This window comes from Mercenaria mercenaria, chromosome 19 (assembly GCF_021730395.1).
Source record: "Mercenaria mercenaria strain notata chromosome 19, MADL_Memer_1, whole genome shotgun sequence".
NCBI classification, from domain to species: Eukaryota; Metazoa; Mollusca; class Bivalvia; order Venerida; family Veneridae; genus Mercenaria; species Mercenaria mercenaria.
The window spans coordinates 33,458,883-33,477,044 of NC_069379.1; the positions used below are offsets into that span (position 1 = coordinate 33,458,883).

Sequence of the window (18,162 nt, forward strand, 5' to 3'; positions counted from 1 at the left end):
CTAACACCAAATTTAACTGAAAAAGTAGAATTAAGAGAAAAACTTTAATTTCAGGCTCAAGTCAATCGAAAGCGGGGGATGGACTTGACAAGCTCGACGCTAACTATGCAAACGTTAAAGCACAATCGGAGCGGATGAAAAGTATGGAGGCTAAAATTACTAACATAACAGCGCAATCCGAAAAAGTCAAACACGATATCGAGGTCAAACACGCAAAAACAGCAAAAAATCTGGAGCGAATTGATAAGATCGAGGATAACATTATAAAAATAGAAGAAAAATTAGGAGTGATGAACAGAAATGAAGCCAGTTCTACAAATGGCTATAAAATGGCATTTGATTTAAGAAATTTTGTTAGAAAAAGTTTACTGGCAGAAAAAACTGGTAGACTTATGTTTGCTTCCGACATCAGAATTCAAATAGAAAATATAAAACATTCATTTTCTGAGTTCAAGACTGAAACAGCCACTTTGGTACATAATCAAAGTGTTTCATTGTCTACAAAACATGAAGCTTTTACGGAACAGATGACCAGGCAAGTTGCTGAAGTAAATCGTCAGATACACACAGATATAGGAGATATTACTTTAGAATTAAATAAAGTAACTGAAAAAGTTTCCAAGATGAGTACGACTTTGAATGAGATAACAGATGAAGACAAAACTGGTAAATATTTTTGATTACAATTTATTTGATCAGAAAGAAATTTTGCACCGTCATTTCAACATCTGGTTCAAATTTAAACTTAAGATATTAACTATAACATCGGAAATAGGAAATTAATATAAATGTGAACATGATTAAAAAAAGGAAACGCGCAGTCTGCTGGTTTTGGTGATGATTTCTTTGACTCATCAATCAAAGCGAAACATTATGTCTCGTCGCGAAATTTGTCACTGGTGACAGCATTTGATCACTTAATCGGATCGAAAACCTTGCTGAGACAGATAAGAACCAAAATGGCCAATCAAAGTGACTTTTGGATACTGTGTATTCGAAAAAAACTCGACTGAAGTTAGATTTACCTATATATTTCATATTACTTGACAGATTTTCATAAAGTAAAGCGCGCCAAAGACATCAAAATGAATGCTTTCCTCCGCACAAAGCGTCTGCCACCAGTTCTAAGTACTTTTCTCAAACACTTCGCCAAACCGCTTTACGTGGACTAGCGTACACGTTTTCGAAGTTCGACGAAGACTTTAAGAAATGTACTGAGAACTGCATACATTTTGTGCCGATGAAAGCACACATTGTTCTGTCTTCGAACCCTTTTATACTATAAAAATCCGTAATAAGGAAAATATAGACAAAATATCAACTGAATCAGGACATTTTGTGTAGAGACAGTACGGTATCCGAAAGTCAGTGGGTTGACTGCCTTGTAAGAAGGATTTGAAAAACTTGGCTACACAAGCGCGTTCGAATGCGTTATCGCGCATCTAAACGCACAAATGATCTTCTCCATCGGCAAAACAGGAGTACGAGATGATATTTGGGAAACACACACTATGTTAGAGAGGTACATGTGCATGTTCCTATTTGTCCAAATGCAATGACCATCTTTCAAGATTATCGTTGTTATATTTCAAAGGGATAGTGTGTTGCTGTCAATAATGATTTTAGTTTAATAAAATTATAGAAAAAATCAATAAGGCGGTGGTGTTGCGATCACATGTAGAAACACGATCAATATGCGAAGGGTAACTCACGGCATTGTTCGAAGCTTTGGATATGGTATTTGGAAACTCGTTTTCAAAAAAATTAACTATACACGTAGTAACTGGTAACCAGTTCGTTGCTGATATTTTTTATTTCATCGAAAATATTTTGCCACATTAAGACAATTTACTTATAACAGGAGATTTTAACTTGCATATTAACGATGACAACAGTTCTATTACAAACTTCAAGGACTTCCTAGTTGCAATGGGCCTGGAACAACATGTTGATTTCAGTACTCATACAGGACCACATAGCTTGGATCTAGTCATAACTGAGTCACTTAATGGTGTTCATGTAGAGCAATGCTAGCCTGGACCATTTTTATCTGATCGCTGTGTTGTTTAAATTCTCTTAGGTGTTAAAAAAGAGACTATTACTAGTAGGAGAGTGTCATTTAGAAACTTGTAAAAAATTGAACGCTTTAGAATTTTCTAGAGACCTAAGTGCAATAAACGTTGAATCACAGAATATAGACAAGTTTCTGAAAGAGTTTGAATCGGAAATAGAGGATGTCCTGAATAAGCACCTCCCCTAAAAGAAAAAAACTATAACTCAGAGAGCACCCAAACCGTGGTTCAATAAAAAATTGCAACATCTAAAGCAACAAGTCAGAAAGTCCGAGCGTACATGGAGTCGTTATGGTAAAACAGAGTCGTATAAACAAGTAAGAAATGAATACAATTTTGAAATCAAACGTCAAAAGACAAACACACTCAGTGAAAAGATAGAGAACGCTAAAGGTGATTTCAAAACTATGTATGGATTGGTATCTGAACTATTAGTCTACCTGGTACCAAAAGAGAAAACCCACTGCCTCAAGTGGTGTCTAATAATTCATTGGCCAAAAGATTTGCTGACTTTTTCATGGCAAAAATTTCAAAAATACGTCTATCCCTAAGTGAATACCAAAACTTTGAACTTAAAGGATATACATAATTTAAAACATTTACTAAATTGATTCAAGATGAAGTGAAAAATCTCATCAATGAATTCAATACTACGTCTTTAGAGTTAGATATTTTGCCAACACGTATTCTGAAATCACATGTAGACGAACATCTCTCTAGAATCACTAAATTGGTGAATCTCTTATTGCAGCAAGGTGTTTCCCTGTGAAATACAAACAAGAAGTTGTTAGACCTCTGCAAAAATGCAGGTCTTGAACTAGATTGGGTGGTAGAAATTTTGAAGTACAACATTCTAAAGGCTACATTTTAACACATCTTCTGAAGTTTAAAATGGAATAACAGGATATAGAGATATAACCTAACATTTTATTGACAGAAACCTATTAAATAAAATTTAAGTCAAACAACTAAAAATGATTTAACAATTGTGAATTGTATGCTCGTTATGTTTATATCATTATTTGAAGTTCTAGTATTTCATAATTGTGTTTGAAAAGACTGATATATCTTGTATGAGGCAAGTTCTTGCAAGCATAGCTATCTGTAAGTTAACTTCCCCTGTACCATTACGATTGAGTGGAAAATGAATACAGTCTTAGACACAAGTTCATGTTTATTTTCACAACAATTAGGTCATGTCTATAATTTGCCCTTGCTGCTTAAGATATTCCTGTCAGCTTATTCATTGAAAAAAACATTTAAAAAAGATAATTAAATGAATTAGCACTAAGAAATATATAGTAAAGATATAACAGTGTTGCTTCTACAAAATGTCTAATTCATGAAAAGGTGTTGTAATACATGTCAAGGAAGGTCTGTGTTACGTTAGCGCACATAATATTTTGATAAACTATTTCAAACTATTCGAAATTTTAATGTTTTTTTCGAAAATGATAACGAAACAGTTTTACAGCTGGAGATTAATGTTCGTGAACCCAAATAAAGCTCTTTTTCAATTATCGTAAAAATTACAAAACCACCACCAATTTGATCATTCATTATTTAAAGAATTTCATGTCATTGTGTGACTTTTTCGAGTGTGTATTCTATGACGTATACAGTTGTTCAATTAAGCATTTCTTCATTATGAAATTGTTGTCGCGTATTAATACTTTATACCGTCTTTACACAAAGAAGTTTATAGAAAGTTAATTTCTGTCAACCCTTATCCTATCCAAGATATTTCAATAGAAAAATAGTCTATCTATGGTACCCGTAGAACCTGATAACATAGTCATGCATCAAACAATCTTCAAATTGTTTTATTGTCTCATATTTATAGGCAATTCCCCAAACTTTGACGCATATACACAAACAGTAGAGACTTCCCTCTCCCGTCAGTTGTTTTGAAAACATATTGTAGATAATTTCACTTCTGCAAATGTCACAATTTCCACGGGGCATTTCTTAATTTGACCTTTACACATTGTTTTTTTTCTTTTCAAAACGCTGATAGCTGACCAATTATAGCTACACACAAACTCATTTGCAATAATAATGCATAATTTTTCCATGCCTAGAATTAAAAAAAAAATATTGACTTAAAAAAAATGAAAACGTACTTAGTCACCTTGGTCTACCATAAAGTTTTAGTGGAGTTGTCTCCATTTGTTCCTAATATCTTACCCAGAATCAATCTTTCCGCTCAAATAACATTTTGAATTTCCGATATAATTTTGCCAGAATGTAAACTTTGATGCAGTTAACTACATATACATCTGAAATAAGCAGTGCATATTTGAAGTTTGTATATATAGATCGAGTCCTATATTTTGTAACGTTCTTCGATCAAAGCCTAAGCCTACAGGAGTTATCTAGTGCTATGTATGTGCTTTAAAGGCCCTTTTATTCAGCGGTACTTAACGTGGCATTTTTAGAAACTTTCATAGAGATAGACCATTTGCAAACGACACAAAAAATATGTTGCAATATATGTAGAATTTTGGCGGATAAGATACTGACAAGAAACCGAAGTCGCTAACTATCTACTACCTTGAGGAAGTCACTAACTATCTACTACCTTGCGGTTTCACCAAAAAACTTGTTTCAAAAGAGATGGATTCGTCTTTCAACGGTTTTAACAGTAAGATAATTGTTAAAGGCTATTGCATAATTTTTTTGTTGCAAAATAAATAAGAAATTAAAATGACTATGTACAACATTCTAGATTCATAATTGGCCAGTGAACGTCTAAATATCCTTAATATAACTTTTGGAATGATCATTTAGAACCTTAAGGCGTTACAAAGAATATTGTAATGTATTCTGTATCTAACTAGTATCCAATTAAGCTCCTTCAGCCGGTGGGTATTAATGTGACAGGGCTTTAAGTTTATGATCTCCATTGTCCTTTTTCAATGTGGGGTTAAAATACCATTAAACAACGCATTACAATCGTCTAAACCTAATGCGTCTATGCTATTTTTAAGGATCAAAATGTTTTTTTTTCTAACAAAAATAATCCAGAATTTCAATCACTTGTGAATTTTTATGCCCTTCAACCCCCTTGTCTGCTTGATCCAGGTACACACGATTCCTTACAATAAAACATTATTCCATGCCTCATACTTTGACTTCTGAAGTTATGTGTAGTATAAATCATCGGTGCTAACAGGGCATTCGCGTACAAAACAAGCAGAATGGTTTTGACTCGGATAAAATACAGCCGAAAACCACGCTTGAGATGAATTCAAATGCCCGCAGTCTTAAATTTACTTCATTTTCGTACAAGACAATGTGAGATAATGAAATTCCTTCCACCAAGAATGGTTTAGATCCAATAATTACAATAAACAACTGCTTAAATCTGGTTATTTGTGTAAATTTCTAACTAAAAATGAGTGAACGCCAAATAAACAAAGTCAAGGACGATTCACTCAGACTTTAAAAACCGTCACCGTACCATATTCCGTATGGAGGATTAATAGGATAGAGTGAACCAATTTTTTAAAAAATTCTTACCGCGGCTGTCCTCATAAAATTATGAAATGTTTGAGCTTTGAACTCTTGGCCCAGTTTACATTGCCTATAGCACATATACTTGAAAAAGTAGTCCGTCAGTTGCACTGACGGTATAAACCTGCATTGACTGAATAAACCTCAAGTTTACACGGCAGGCAGATATCGGCCTGATAAATGCATAGTGGTAGGATAAAAGATATGAACTAATTTTTTGCGTAAGGGAATATTCTTGTACTTTGTCTAAATTGTATTACACATGATTTTGATATTGAAACTGCGAAAATAATTGCTGAATTTTGCATGAATTCAAAATGTATACAACGCTCGATGATCATAAAGTAGTCAAGTCGTTACTATTTATGTTATATAGAGATACAATTTTTATTGAAAATAATTGTACCTTGTGTACAATATAATGACATGATGGATGTGTGTGTATTTTATTTGGTTTTGTTTCTATATTACCTTATTGATAATGAACTATTTTGTATGAAATTGTATTTCTTTAAACGTGAAGTTATTTTGGCTATAAGTGACCTCTGTACTGCTGTTTAATTTTCTATTCATAAAAAAACATTGCGTAGTAATGTGGAGATAACATAAAACACACTGTTACAAATAAGCTATCAAAACATTTTGCAGTTCACGGAGGCTGGAGCGAATGGGTAGGATGGAGTTCATGCCCTGCAACCTGTGGAGTAGGGATACAGAGTCGTACCAGGACTTGCAGTAACCCTGTTCCAGACCGTTTCGGGGACCATTGTTTCGGACAGAATCTTGAAGACAGAGTGTGTCAATTAGGACCGTGTATAAGTAATGTCTTTTCAAGCTAAAAAATAGGGCACTGTACCATTGTTTTACTATTATAGAATGAATATTTATGAGCAAATTATGTCCAAAAATAAAAAAGAAGTCCAAACAGTAAAATGACAGGCTTGTTACAACTTGAACAACAAACTAATTCAATGTCTGGGCACTAATTTTAACATTGAAAATTAAAATGAACTTGTTAGATTTAACGTGTACTCCGACATTGCTTGTAAAATTAATTATGTATTGTAACAAAGTATTGTGAAAAAATGTAGTAAATATATACCTTTGTAAACGTTAGAATATATGAAATAGTTAATAACAATGCTTTAAAATGGCAACAATATTTTACATATTTATTTGTTTGGTTAGACTGGCAGTCTTGGGCATTTTGTAGCGTAGACAGTGGTATAGGGCTTTGATCCCGGTGTGAGCAAAGTCAGTCCATCTTGAGTAGAATCCTTGTTTATATTACTTTCAGCTTTGAACAAATTAATGTCTTTTCATGAATGAACCGTACATTTCAGAGAACAATGGTATTTGACCATTTCATATTTATTTATGTACACGAGTTATAGCCTGAAAACGACAATTCCATTTTTACCGTTTTATTAAGTAGTAAACTGGAGCATAAAACAAAAAGATTAAAAGAAAAATGGAAAACAATACGTTCTAGAATTCTAGAATAACTGTCTTAAAATATGTTTCCGAAGTCTTATTTAAACCATCATTTGATAATAATGACTTTATTAAAACATCGTAACGCAAACTGTATAACGTCCCGTTACAGTTATATCATAACGTCCTCTTTTATAGTATCACAACGTCTCATTACAGATTAAATAACAACGCCTTATTACAGATTATATAACAACGTTGTATTACAGATTATATAACAACACCCTATGACAGAATATATAACAACGCCCTATTACAGATTATATAACAACGCCTTATTACAGATTATATAACAACGCCCTATTACAGATTATATAACAACGCCCTATTACAGATTATATAACAACGCCTTATTACAGATTATATAACAACGCCCTATTACAGATTATATAACAACGCCCTATTACAGATAACATAACAACGCCCTATTACAGATTATATAACAACGCCCTATCACAGATTATATAACAACGCCCTATTACAGATTATATAACAACGCCCTAATACAGATTATATAACAATATCGTATTACAGATTATATAAAAACGCCTTATTACAGATTATATAACAACGCCCTATGACAGAATTTATAACAACGCCCTATTACAGATTATATAACAACGCCCTATTACAGATTATATAACAATGCCTTATTACAGATTATATAACAACGCCTTATTACAGATTATATAACAACGCTCTATTACAGATTAAAAAACAACCCCCTATTACAGATTATATAACAGCGTCTTATTACAGATTATATAACAACGCCTTATTACAGATTATATAACAACGCTCTATTACAGATTAAAAAACAACCCCCTATTACAGATTATATAACAGCGTCTTATTACAGATTATATAACAACGCCTTATTACAGATTATATAACAACGCTCTATTACAGATTAAAGAACAACGCTCTATTACAGATTGAATAACAACGCCCTATTACAGATTATGTACCAACGCCCTATTACAGATTATATAACAACACCCATTGCAGTTATTTTACCGGGTCATATTACAGATAGTATAACGGCCTATTACAATTGTAAGATAACGGCCTGTTACAGATATAACAACGCCTCACTTCATATTATATAAAAACGCAACATTACAGATTATATTACTGGGTCCTATCACAGAATATATATCAAATAACAACGCCTCATTTAAATTTACATATTACATATCAACGCACTATTACAGATTTTATTACAACACCCTTTTACGAATTATATAAAAACGCCATTTTACAGATTAGATAACCACGCATAGTACCGATCTTATAACAACTCCCTATTACAGATACGGACTGCTATGATGTACTCAACAAAGAAAACAATGCTGGAAGTGGAGTGTATTCTGTAAACTTGTGGAAGTCCAAACGCACGATCAAAGTATACTGCGATATGAACACTGATAACGGTGGTTGGACTGTAAGTAGCTAATCTTATCTGTTTTCTTTGCATCAATCAATATAAAAGAAAAGCATATTAATTGAAAAAGAATGTTCTTGTTGAAGTTCCTTATTTCAAAAGAAATAAGAAACACACATGCAATTGATTATATATGGCACTTGTTTAGAAAAGAGCTTTACCATTAATTGTAAGTACTTAAAGATACATAGTAACCAGGGGGTCAACTCATGATCGGCCTTTTCATGGGACTAAATGCATTCTTATGGATTTACAAAATGGTGAATTTGATTAAGTATTCGATATCCGTCACGAAAGACAAACCGAGTTAGTGTTAAATGTCCACACTCTCATGATAAATCAACAAATGAAAGGCAGCTTCGTACGTTAGCAGAAGTAATAACATCGTTTATCAATATGTAATCGTTCTAAGAGTCTGGAATCTAAATAGTGTCAAATTAAGCTTATCCTGTAGGATGCATTTTTAGAGCAACCGTAAAATTTATCTAAGATTCACACAGCATTGACAATCCCAGCCACACTATACCTAAAAGGGACAGATACTTCAGCAAGTTGGTCACTGCCCCTAGTGTTCGTGCACTTGGTATATCAAGTTCACGCTCCAGTTGAATCAACTAAAAGACTAAGCCGAGTCACGGTTTTCAAATATATCAATTAAGTCCTTTAATTATTGGAAACATTTGTGCCAAATAATTTCAAAATCCTTCAATGAGAAACACAAAACAGACAGTGTTAAGTTTGACCGCTTAGTGTAACCTTGATCTTGTAGTGTGACATTGACCTTGGAGCTAGGGACCTGATCCACTGTATAAGGTGTACTTACGTTAGCTTTATCTTGCAAGGGTTGTGACTCTTTGCTTATCTCCTCCATTTGTAATAGAAAAGAGTTGATTTAAGGTTCTTTGCCATTAAAGTGAATAAACGTTGATTTGCATCGTTACCGTTGTTCCTTGTTAACTGGCGCTGGGTCTTGCGCGTGAAACTTTGTCTCATTATGGGTAACATTTGTTCCAAATTTTAAAATCTCTCCTCAAATGACAGAGTTATGGACCGGACACGAATTGGGAAGGACGGACAGACAATAATAAAGGCGGTGACAAACATTATTGCTTCAGTGCTGGAAAGAAATTTATCCTTATTAAACAACCAAAAGGAAAGCGATTTCATCTGATGAGGGATGATATTGCAACTTATTTTTTAACCCGCAAATGATTGTTTGATTTTTATATAGGTGTACATGTAAGCAGATATTTAAGAAAATTGTTGTAAAATGTGTGATTGAGAAAAATCGGAAACCTACAACTATGTTTTTTTTTCTTCAAATTTACAGGTTTTCCAATATCGCTTTAACGGTTCAGTTGATTTCTACAGAAACTTTTCGGAATATGAGACAGGGTTCGGAAATTTGGAAACAGAGTTTTGGCTAGGTAATCTTTATCTCTTTAAGCGTTAGAAAAGCCATCTGCATATGTACAAATATGTATACTCTATATAACGTTTGTGAGATTGTAGTGAAATAGGTTAGAAAATAAACCAAAATGTCGGATGCCCCTCATACTATATATAACGTTTGTGAGATTGTAGTGAAATAGGTTAGAAAATAAACTGAAATGTCGGATGCCCCTCATACTGTATAGCGGGTTATTTCTACAGTCAAAACGTGTTTTATTTCTGCGTTTTAACATGAAAGAAAATGAGATTTCTGCGTTTTCAATGCAAAGTTGTATCCCATATGATGCGTCGATGTGAGAATTACTAGCGGGTGAAAAACAAAGAAACTAAATTACCGGTAACTGCTGTATAGAAACTCTGCTTTGAATGAATACATTGTAAGATATAATTAGAATTGAAAATGTATATGTTAGCAAACTGCTATAACATGAAAGAAACATAACAGTTAGGAATTTGTTTGACCATCACACTCAATTATACCATTATCGGTAATTGATAAACGACGGCGGTAATATCCAATAAATAGGCCATCCCATAGTGAACTTCGGATAGCCTCGGGTAACATAGTGTGCGAGTTGGTGAAAAATGCAGAATTTTTTGCGATTTAAATTTTTCCTGGGCAAAACATCTGCTGGAAATATTTTTTGCGATTATACCGAGAGACCGACGAATCGCAGAATTTTCCCACCCGTAGAAAAAAAACCGCTATATGGTACTCTATATAACGGTTGTGACATTGTAGTTAAATAGGTTAGAAAATAAACTGAATTGTCGAATGCCCCTCAAACTATATATTACGTGTGTGAGATTGTAGTGAAATGGGTTAGAAAAATAAACTGAAATGTCGGATGCCCCTCATAATATATACAACGTTTGTGAGATTGTAGAGAAATAGGTTAGAAAATAATCTGAAATGTCGGATGCCCCTCATGCTATATATAACTTTTGTGAGATTGTAGTGAAATAGGTTAGAAAATAAACTGAAATGTCGGATGCCCCTTATAATATATATTACGTGTGTAAGATTGTAGTGAAATAGGTTAGAAAATAAACTGAAATGTCGGATTCCCATCATGCTGTATATGACGTTTGTGAGATTGTAGTGAAATAGGTTAGAAAATAAACTGAAATGTCGGGTGCCCCTCATGCTGTATTTAACATGTGTGAGATTGTAGATAAATAGGTTAGAAAATAAACTGAAATGTCGGATGCCCCTCATGCTATATATAACGTTTGTGAGATTATAGTGAAATAGGTTAGAAAATAAACTGAAATGTCGAATGCACCTCATACTATATATAATATTTGTGAGATTGTATTGAAATAGGTTAGAAAATAAACTGAAATTTCGGATGCCCCTGATACGTTTGGTAAGACATATTTGTTTGTTTCCTGTGAGTAATGACACTTTGACAACAGAATATTAAGACTAAACCTCATTTGTGTGACTTTTACCTTTAGGCCATACCAAATTGATTAATAGTTCTTCGGAAAATTTTCCAAAAAAATGGGAGCGAGCGAGCGAAATATATATATATATTTTTCTCAATTTTGATTTTTTCAGAGGTGGGTAGCTTTTACATGGAGCGAGCGGGTATTTTATTTTTCGGCAGTTATGATTAGACATGAAGTTAACATTTCTTTAAGAATAACACAGACATTAAACATTTACAGTGTGACTAACACAGTAGATAGCTTTTCTATATGTTTTAAAGACTACATGAATGGTTTTGCAAAAAAATTCTTGCTAAAACTCACTGAATCACTTTTGTTTTTATTTTGTATTTATAATTACTAAGGGATGAGTGTCTTATTTTTAATTTTGATTGTTCTACATTAATCTGAAGGCGTGCCCATTTAACTGCAGAGGATGAGGAATATTTAAGACAAAACGGGCACCCAAGTGGAATAACATATCTTCTGAAACCCAGTTAGATGGCTTCGACACATGAGCAACTTTGTGCCCCTAGTGAAACTCCAAACGGTAGAGGTGAGGGGAAAGTAATAAATCACTATGAGACCAAACGGAGTTGGGCACACAAATGCTTCGACATTGCTCGAATCCCATTGGAATAATTTCTTAACAGATCAAGCTAGCTTAAGTTTTTGTGGTAGAGGTTCATTTCAGTCGAAAATGATAATAGACGGACAAAAAATGATCCCAATATGGCCACTCTTAAAGGTTTTATTTGTTGTGCTTTGATTAACCAAGAAATTTTGAGTTGGGAAGGACTTTATCTGAACAATATTTCTATGTTTAATCCAAATATTTTTAATGGAATCCCCGTGCACGTTTTACAAGTCGGGCTTTGTTCTTTTCACTGTATTGAACAATCGTAGAACGTGCCTACTTCATCACTTACCGGCACATCGAAGGCCATGTGTGGCACTAACACAGACACTCCAGATTTAAAACAAATGATGAACAACACCATAATTCCTGACTTTTTGAGTTTGAGTCATCAGCTACATGTATTACGAACGCATGAATTCCGATCGATATCACTTTGACGCATTAAAACAGCGATAAAACCTGTTTAACCGTTGTCGTTCCGGACCGCGTAATCAGAAAAAAAAATTTTTTTCGTAGATTTTTATGTACGTGCGGGCGAGTGAATTTTTTTTTTCTTTTTCTCGAGAATGAAATCATTGATGCGGTAGTTCCGACTAACCACAAATCAATTTGGTATGGCCTTAAGCAAGGGCTATATGTCTTGTAAGGAACATGTCACCTTACTGAACTGAATGTTTACGCCAAGTTATTTGAATATCTATCATGTGTATAAAGAAGTTATAGACATGACCAACCTATCCATGCGTCAAATGTTAAAGTACGGACAAGAAAAAGAAAAATGACGTAAAGTCTTTGACCTCACAGAGTGACATTTACCTTAGAGCAAACGCGAAACACTACTATGTTAAAGATTTTGCCAAACCGTTTAGATATATCCATCTATGTTTACATCAGTTACAGTCTAAATAAGAAAAAAATATGCAATTTGAGGTCTCGAAATGTGACCTTGACACACATGAAAACACACACAGAGACAGGGGTTCGTAGCGCTATATAATTCCCCTCCATTTTAATGGTGGGGTATAAACATCCTAAATAATCACTTACTTTATGCTATGAATCTTTCGGTAAAACTTCCGAAAATATATAAATAAACAGTAGATTCATTATGACTAACAGAATATCTCTGTCTGCTTTTTTCGGCAATCTTCAGTTTTTACGAAAATTATGTGTGCGTTGAGCTATATTTATGTACGAAGAATGTCGTAAAACCGAACAAGAACACGTGATCTCACCGAAATTACAGACTGTCATCACACGTCCACTACGTATACGATACCTATTTTAAACACTGTTTTATAAATATACATTTTTCGTTTATTTTAATTTCTAATCATTTTGCTGTCTTGCAAATTGTCCTCAATTATACAGGATCATTTCAAGCGTCAGCTTTCAGTCTGAAATCATTCGTTCTGCACCTCTGATTCATGAGGATTGGTTGGTTGGTAGTAACTAGAAAATTAAGTTTATTTTTGTTGAACTATTGTCCAAAAAATTATCTTGACTTTGACACTATGGGTAAACTACAGCGGGTAGAAACTTAATTATTAGTAATATCAATTTACCGATTTAATAATTAGAAGATATTTTATACAATAATACCTTTTGACTATTTCTTATGGTGAATGGTTTCACAGATAAGTAGTGTGAAAATGTCTCTTATGATCTATAAACGATAAAAGAATCTATTATGGACCTTTAAACAATGCTTGTAACAGAAAATGCAACAGTTATGTACAAAAAGTATTTTACAAAATGACGGTTATATTTTCATCATGTAGGTCTTAAAAGTGTCAAGGAAATGGCATCTCAAGGTAAAACTGAGTTAAGACTGGATCTAACGGCGGCTGATGGCACTACTGCTTATGAAACTTTCCAGAACTTTTACCTTGACGAGGGTCCAAACTATACTCTCCACATTGATCATGGAACGGGTACAGCAGGTATTTTCTTCGCTTCTTTTGATTTTACATTGTCTTGTCGACAAATGACATGCTCTTTTGATAATTTCAAACACTATTCCTGTGTATAACATTCTTCACAATGGATTACTGAAATAAAAATATGAAAAATATCTTGTATGCTCAGAGCAAAAATATCAAATCTTTTCTTCATGGTTATAGAATTAGGAGGAAAAGTGATTATAAATAATCGAGACCTGTTATAAAATATTCGTCTATGAATGCAAATTAATCAAAAACTTCACGAACGTAAAATGTATCCACCTTAAAACGTAACACAGATATATAAAGATATTACAATCATTTAATAACTTCTTTCATGAACACTGTGAAATTTTCGAACAAGATGTACGGGTAACCTGTTTTTAAAACTATTTACAACACATGCACTACAGAAACAGTTTGTTTATTATACATATAAGATAAAATTTGTATATTTTAGTTTTACATTTTCATTTACGGTTACAACAGTCGTGAAGATTTTTTATACCTCCTTTCAGTGAGTAAAGGATACTTCGATCTTACACTAAAAGAAAAATATACAATATATATATTATGTTGCACCAAATACATGCCATCACACGAAACATTTTATCATAAAGAGTGTGTAGTAAATTCGTTCTAATTCGTTTTTGTTACCCTAATAAACTGAATAGTGTCGAATGGATTTTGTGGCACGTCTTGCATTGTTACTGTAAAACCTGTTTGGTATATAAGAATGTCCTCAAATACAACTTGGCATGTACACTGTAAGCTAGATTTCACATTTAAAAAGTGTGCCAAGTTTGGATAATGCCATTTCGGATAAAATTAAGCTGATGACATTTTTACAGGCTAGATTTTACATTTCGTAACTATTATTGATTGAGCATTTTCCTTTTCTGGTGAACATACCTATAAGCTACTTTAGCCAGAACCTTGAATATATTTAAGTGAACAGTACCTGTACACTGTATAATTAAGAGGAAGGGGATAGTTAAAATATTTACTTTTTCGAAATAGATTTCAATATATATGTTTTATAGACAAAGAATCTAGTTTTCCGGAAATTATATTTTTATTTTATTTTCTAAAACTGATATACATTCTTGTTTGCATGTTTAAATAACTGCAGCAGTTGCCTACTCATCTGCTAATGAAGCATATGGTGAAAATAGGAACGAACGTTTTACACACCCTTTAGTACATATGTATGTTGTCCATCAATTTATAGTGTTCCCTCTCCACAACAACAGCCTTTGGGAGACCGAAATTTTGGTTGTTGCTCTGAGGGAATTGTTATAGAGAGGTAGAATAAAGAACAATTAGCATATTTTGGAGTCAGTAACAAGTGTTGTTGCTGTTCAGAGGGCCGCTGTAGAGAGGGAGCACTGTAGCAGTTCTGACATGTGTTTTTTTACCCTAATATAATTATTAGCAGTGAAAAACAAAGCAAGTTCAAAACTCTTCTAAGACTTTCAGTCCGAGGGACCACGTTTATGACACCTATTAATTCAATGTCATCCTTATTAAAAGCTTTCGAGGCTTCGAAATGATGCATTACACATGTTAATTTTTTTTTTAAATGGTTTTCGCTATGGTAACTTGATTATGTTAAGTTATATTTGTGAGCAATTTGCGGATTCGTACACATATCTTGATTTACATACAGGTGTAAAAAACTCTCATATCGGTACGTGTTTTATTAGTATACATTTTTTGCTTTAGTTTTATATGTAGCGACTCTGATATAATTCGCATCATAGGCTTCTCAATTTATTTACATCTTTGCATCGTTTATTTACACATTTCAAATTTGTTTAGCTATGATTCATATTTATCATCCGTTCTTTCTTCCTTTTGTAACAATAGGTGATAGCCACGGTTTGTCATATAATAATGGTCACCATTTTTCAACTTACGACGCTGACCGTGATGGTATATCTTCTAAACATTGCGCTGTCAAAGACCATGGTGGATGGTGGTACGCCAAGTGCGCCTTCGCCAACCTGAATGGAGAGTATGTAACACCAGGAACAAAGCGACCAGGCAATGCAGAAAGGGGAATGATCTATACGTCGTTTCAATTTTTGAAATCGCTAAAAGCCGTTAAAATGATGTTCCGGCGAGTTTGAAATCCAGGTGGCTGAAATTTTATTCAGGAAGCAGTTTTCATTTCAAAGTCTTTCATGAAGTTGATATGTGATTTTTCATGACGTATACTAAATGCAAATGAAACTGCACCTTTTGAGTATGTTTCAGTTTGGAAGAAACTATTTTGGTGTTGATACTCTTGGTTCCATGTGTATGAATCCTCCAAATAACATCTGTTCATAATTATTCTTCTGTCATTCAATATTTAAATGCTGCACAAACCTTGTGTTGTAATGGTATAAAGTATATGATATATCTATGTTCAGTTTTTACATGTATAGCTTACTTTTCATATATCATGTTTTAATTTTCATTTTAGAAGTATCCATCACGCTTACTATTCATTGATAGTACTACCTATTAATTTCTTCTTCCTAGTTCGTTATCTATAATTGAAAAAATATTATTCCTGCAAATAGCATGCATTAGCCGGTAGCGTTTTCATGGTCACATTTTATATTATGGGAGAATACTGAATAATTTTTGTTACTTTTATAGATATTGTTTCATGACTACATAATCATTACTAGCATTAGATTCTAGACTTGTGATTTATCTAATGATAAAATTAATGTAAAATCCTATTCATATGGCATATTTAACTGAAAGATGTTTGAAATAAGTCTTTTTTAAAGACATGACATTTTTGCAGAAGATTATTTTAGGATTACAGTACTGTAACAACATAGCATTGTTATTGGTGTAGGTCAATATTTTTATTAAATTTTTTAATATCCATAACCAGGGCATACTTCCAAACATTTGTGGTTTATATTTTAAACGAAGAATTTTATTTCTCTAACATTACCGATACCATAGTAAAATGCACAGATAGTTTCAAATTGTATTTTCTATATCCACACTTTGTTTTGTTGTATATTGTTATGTTTGTCAGGTTTTAAGAAATTTCATTCTAAATTTTGATACAATTTAGGACCAAACATGTTTTTTGTTATAAAACACACGTGCATTCGAGCTAATTTCAGCTCCCGTTAAACATAATATATCTTTATTTAAGAAAAATCAGCAAGTAAACATTTTATAAAACTGTTTGTCTAAAGTATGAATTGATATTTAATAAACTGGTAGAGGACGTAAATAGTGTTGTTTCTTACGTTTATTTGTTTGAGCTTTTATTTTTTATTTTTATTTTCGAGCCCTAAACATTCAAAGATAGCCTTCTCTGCTACTAAACAAAACAAATAACAGATTTTTAGTATGTCAAAAACTAACAACCATAGTTATTTTGCCACCAAATGGAGTTAGCATTAAAGATAGATGTCATACTGTTCAGATATCTTGTTGATACTTGTAGGTACAGTTAGATGAATTAATTATAATACTGGCTTGGATCCAGTAACCGGACAAATTTTCATATTTTTCCTTCATTTTTTTTCTGAAAATATTTGACACAGATGAAACTCATACCGCAAGACCTCATTTCCTACTGCATCGGAAAATGTAACTACCACCACGTAGTGATTCCTTGGAATAAAACATATAGTAAAATGTGCCAAAACCAGTATCCAATCAAATATTTTGCCTGTGAACTGCTGTTATTTAGAGATCGCAATAAGTAGTAATTTAGATATTTTACTCATCTCTTTATCATTAATAGTTCCAACAATACACATTAAAAATAACCTGACGTTTAAAAGCAGTTACAATGCCAAAACAAGTGAAGCCTTCTCTCAATAACTTAGATTTTGTAGTAAACAAACTCTTGATAATTCAAATGTAATGTAATTGATACCATGAAATTGAAATAACCCTTATCAATACAAATAGAATATTCATTTGAATTATTTTTTTCTTTTTTCTTCCCTGCTAGTTGCCTAGACAAGTTAAAATAGTGAACGAGCACAATGATATCCCCATGCCTCATTGAGGAAGATTTTTGTAAACATAGGCAAAGTTTGGTCGTAAATACAAGTTTTGTGAAGGTTTCGTCGTAAAATGTAACGTAAATACAAGTTTTGTGAAACGGTGCTTTTTCTTAGACACGAACAACAAACA

At 33.0% G+C, this 18,162-nt stretch overlaps 1 protein-coding gene across 2 annotated transcripts in view; it reads left to right on the forward strand.

Annotated features, from left to right (window-relative positions):
* Nucleotides 1-17,540, forward strand: part of LOC128546239 (fibrinogen C domain-containing protein 1-B-like) — a 41,933-nt gene extending 24,393 nt beyond the window's left edge. The window contains exons 2-7 of one of the 2 annotated variants that reach the window (XM_053532011.1): nt 55-666; nt 6,237-6,407; nt 8,396-8,526; nt 9,857-9,953; nt 13,834-13,995; nt 15,865-17,540. In XM_053532011.1, coding sequence (XP_053387986.1) covers nt 55-666; nt 6,237-6,407; nt 8,396-8,526; nt 9,857-9,953; nt 13,834-13,995; nt 15,865-16,127 — 1,436 coding nt within the window. In that variant the 3' untranslated portion in view covers nt 16,128-17,540. The remainder of the gene's footprint in view (nt 1-54; nt 667-6,236; nt 6,408-8,395; nt 8,527-9,856; nt 9,954-13,833; nt 13,996-15,864) is intronic. The other variant, XM_053532012.1, reaches the window with a different exon arrangement.
* Nucleotides 17,541-18,162: the final 622 nt, after the last annotated feature.